This window comes from Trichoplusia ni, chromosome 1 (assembly GCF_003590095.1).
Source record: "Trichoplusia ni isolate ovarian cell line Hi5 chromosome 1, tn1, whole genome shotgun sequence".
Classification (NCBI taxonomy): domain Eukaryota; kingdom Metazoa; phylum Arthropoda; class Insecta; order Lepidoptera; family Noctuidae; genus Trichoplusia; species Trichoplusia ni.
This window is the reverse complement of record NC_039478.1, coordinates 14,415,615-14,420,006: the sequence shown is the minus strand read 5'-3', so window position 1 is coordinate 14,420,006 and position 4,392 is coordinate 14,415,615. Positions and strand designations below refer to the sequence as shown.

The window sequence follows — 4,392 nt, the reverse complement described above, 5'->3', positions numbered from 1 at the left end:
GGTGGCGACCGATCCCAAGGCCATACAAGATACATCAGATGATAATTTCTTTCTTTCTGTGTATTCATTGAGTTGACCAGTCTGCAATGGATGATAATGATTAGAAATTTATATCTGAAGATAGCATGTACATGTTAATAAATAGATGTGATTAGGTGTCCACGGCATGGTTTTGCCGCCTTCATCGCCTGAACGACTCCAGCTTGGCTATGGAATATGCCGAGTGCCGGTCTCTACCGCAAGCGGGAGACCGACATGCTCTGCGACGTTGTGGGCTTATCACTGCATGAGGCAGCTACGCACCACCCTCGCGTGACCACACCGGAAAGTACAGCCACGCAAACACGTCGGTATTATAATAAAAAGATAATAAGAGTTCAACTTACAGGATCCATTTCAAAGTAGACCAATTCGCCGCCTGTTAAGGCAATCACAACTTGTCTCTGATTAACGGCGCACTTAACGATAGACTTCTTCCCTGGTGCCTTCCATTCATTCACACGTTTGTCTGCACGAATGTGTCGGATACCATCGGGGTACACCTGCACTAGTGCGTCTGCACCGAGTGCGTGACAACTGAGTGTTGGTGTTGTTCCCAAGAAACCAGAATCTGTTACTTCTTCGACAGTTTCGCCGATAGACAGCACAAGTGTGGCATTTACGAATGACACAATGATGTAAGAATCATACTCCTCTGCAACCAAAAGAAAAGTTTTAAGATAAAAATGTGTCCTAACAGTCAGTGTCTATTGTAAATAGTAGTCTTCTCATGTCGGCAGCTTCCAGTTGCACATTATGGAGCCTTGGATGCCTACCTTCGAGTGTTTGTTGTAACCATCTCTATTTGTTCATCAGCCGAAAGTAGATCCTGAAAAGAAAAACCACTGGTGTTTATGTATGCAAACAACCAGGGTTTTATTAGTAACTTGTTGATAAAGAGGAGCATTCATAAGTGGTTATTTGTAACGTCACGGTATTTCAGTAACACGGACCAAAAGATTTAATCATTAAGCTCCTTTCATGTCTTCTTGTTTGAAAAGTTGCAGTTACTTTAAACTGATTTTGTGATTGAACTATTTAATTTTTACATCTGTTCAAGTAATATCAGTATTCTGAAATGTATTGGTTTGATTAGCTTACCATCCTTGTGCCTTCTAACAGTCCATACAGCATTGGGAGATCCTGGCAGCTCAGAAACAGCCATTTCAGCAACTTCTAAACCATGCCTAAGAGCTCTCAGTGATGATCTTGGCCCTCGGCCACAAGCTAGATATACTTGTGGAGTATCTTCAGCAGCCAAATCAGCTACTTTGCAAGCTAAAACAACAACTTATTTTTAGAAACTAGTTTCTATACTGTTAATAAAGATAAAGTAATTCAAGAAGCCTCAGATCTGGTTAAGTATTCGTCAATGTTTTTCAGATGAAACACGGAGCGATAAAGTTGACATCATTGGAATTTTGACATAATTGCCAAATTGAAAGTGTTCAGAAGTTAAAGTTATTGGTATATCTTACCTAATATTGGTGATAATGAGTCCAGCTCATCCACGAGGACCAGATTCCTCAATGGTCTTGGAGCAAAGAAGAAAGTGTCTCCCTCTTCTAGAGGCATGGCTGAACTGAACTCGGGTTCATCATCTTCATCACCCAAGTGAGCAATTTGGTACAGGTAGCTAAAAATAAAAGGATCCATTAATAAAACATTACTACAAGGATAATTGAGAAAGATCTTGAAGAATTATACAATTAATGTTTGTACATCTCACATCAGTGTGCATTTCCTCATAAGGAAGGAAGGACCTTGGTTCGGAGATTTCTGATCTAGCATGGTATGCTAAACAGAGAGCACTGAATGTCTCACTCCTAATATTACCATGCTTTCCAATAAATACAGTATTAATAGATGATACTTACTGGTTGCCAAATTCACAGGCCACAAACAAGAATCCAGTCTTCAACACACACATGGCAGTTGCTACAGGAACTGTATCAAAGTATTTAAGTTTGATCTCCGTGACCATGTCATCATCAGTTTCAATGGTTATCTTGAATATGTCTCCTTGCTCAGTTTGTGCTAAGAAGAAGAACATAGACTTTGTTTTGTGAGTTGCTGAACAGACAAAGATCATGCCTCTCTCTGGATCATCCAAATCATTTCTCCGTCTAGGGATTGGGCATCGGATATCATGTTGGTCTCCCAAATTCTTGTATGTAAGATAGTTTTCTGAACAAATGAGTACTCCTGAGGGACCATCGTTGCCTCCAGGTACTGTGATAAGGAAGTTGGCATGCTCTTCGAGCGGTTCTGAGTATTTTCTTACAACATGGTTCAGACCCAAATCTAATTCATAGAATGTAAGTGTTTGTTGTGTCTTTTGGGCAGCTTCACCTAAACAATAAAACACATGATTACTAAAAAGAATAGCAGTGTGATTACTATTTTAGCATTTAGCATCTGAACTCATTTAAAGAGGATTTGACGTCACTATCAATCGGAAACACGGACCTCAAAATAATCATAGTGAAAAATAGTTTACAGGTTACAAAATTGTTAAAACTTACCAGAAGGATCAGCATCAGCCTCTTCATAGTCAATTTCCAGACATGCAAACATTGGATTCTCAAAGCCAACATCTACTCCTACCATGTGGTACACCAATGTGTTGGACTTGTGAGCCTCCAGAGGGGAAGAAATTGTCAGTCTAGCTTCTGCATCTCTGTTCAAAATGTATACAAGCTTCTGCTTTTCAATGGCACCTATAAAAGAAATAAGTATTATCAACTTGAAACTAAGAAACAATTCTAGAAATTTAATTTCATGTCAATAATTGATTAAATTTTTTTAGGAAGTTTTGCTCTCAGCAAATATGGTTGAATGAGAGATACTTGAGGGAATAGGAAACCTTACCTATCATAACAGCTCTGCCTTTGGGGTCAATGGCCAAGTACTGACCCGGAACAATTCTGCGACATCCAGATTTACCAAATGTTTCTTGATGTACTTTTTCTAGAATGTTCTTCTTTGGAATATATTCTAGAATCACTATACGGCCGGAGTCTGAACCAATCACAATGTAATCTGGAATAATAAAGATAATTGTAGTTTGACTGTCCAAGACTTTATGGAACATAAAGTTACAAGTAGGTTTGAGTAATAGACTGTGCCATTGCGGTACATCTCGGTAACCATTAGTGATTACAAAGAGCGACGCATTGGCCATAGTTTATGCATCTAGTTATCCCAAGCACCCTGTGTGTTAAGTGCATGGAGCAAGACGATGCAATATGCGGCAGACATGACAATTTGTTAGGATCAACAGCAGTCTATAATAGGCAAATGTCTACATTTAGATAGGGGACCGCCGCGATGATTTAATCCCGCCCAACCTATAAAAGCACGTGGATAAGAATTATTTCATAAGTTCAATTACCTTTAGTGCCTCCCGTGAGACGAAATGACATCATAGATCTAATGACTCCGAATATTTCCACCTTCATGAGAGTGTGCACTTTGCCGGTATTTGGGTCAGGCCGCAGGAGTTCCAATGTTTTTCCACGTGATATCACTATCTCCTGCTGCTTAGTCCCGGAGAAATTGCCATGGACGGCATGCGTAATGCATGACGATCCTTGTAAAGTCAGGTTATAGAGATACATCTTGCCGGTTGAATTAACCTACACCTGAAAGTAAGAGTGTTGTTAGATCGCGCTCAGGAAGGTTATCACTGAGGTTATCCTAATAAAATGTACTTAAAAATGTAATGCTCGTAACTGACGAAAACAGAGAGTAGCTTGTGTTTTCGAATGGGTGAGCATATTTATTATAGCACAGTATAAACGACCACGATCGATATATTATCAACCGTGGAGATACCCAGTGCAAATATATCACTAAATAATAGTCTCGAACGTGAAATAAAACATTCAGTTCAATAGTTGGAAGCTTACCTTTAAGAAAATGCGGTCGATTACCGCAATGCTGATGGATATTCACAAAATATTCTTGGCCGCCACTTCTATGGCCAAGCGACACCAAAATGGCCGATGCAAGGAATGCCATTTCGTACCGGCTCGATCCACCAATCAAAAAGAAGCATTTTCCATATAGCATTCCGTTTTATATCGTCGGAGTTGCCATACCAATAAATTTAATAATTTCTTAACAGTGCCATCTGACGTCGAATAGAAGAACAATTATTACACTTTGTGTCAATAGATGGCGCTTTTTACAGTTGTTAACCAGTTAGCAGCGACATCTTACGATTAAAATTCCAAAACAGGTTGTGTACCAACTTATCTAGATGGCACTACGTTAAAGACACAACTAAAAAGTAAATAATGAAGAAGTGAGATCCAAAACAAATGAATACTTTTTTAAATTTTTTTGGAT

At 39.2% G+C, this 4,392-nt stretch overlaps 1 protein-coding gene across 1 annotated transcript; it reads right to left on the bottom strand.

Moving 5' to 3' along the window:
- On the bottom strand, nt 1-4,100 carry LOC113496785 (splicing factor 3B subunit 3; the record flags this gene model as incomplete). Its single annotated transcript, XM_026876110.1, is given in 9 exon segments — nt 1-81; nt 387-694; nt 1,141-1,317; nt 1,518-1,675; nt 1,917-2,391; nt 2,565-2,759; nt 2,911-3,081; nt 3,434-3,683; nt 3,951-4,100. Coding segments are annotated over 8 exon segments (1,791 nt in total), but the record flags the coding sequence as incomplete, so codon positions are not given.
- Nucleotides 4,101-4,392: the final 292 nt, after the last annotated feature.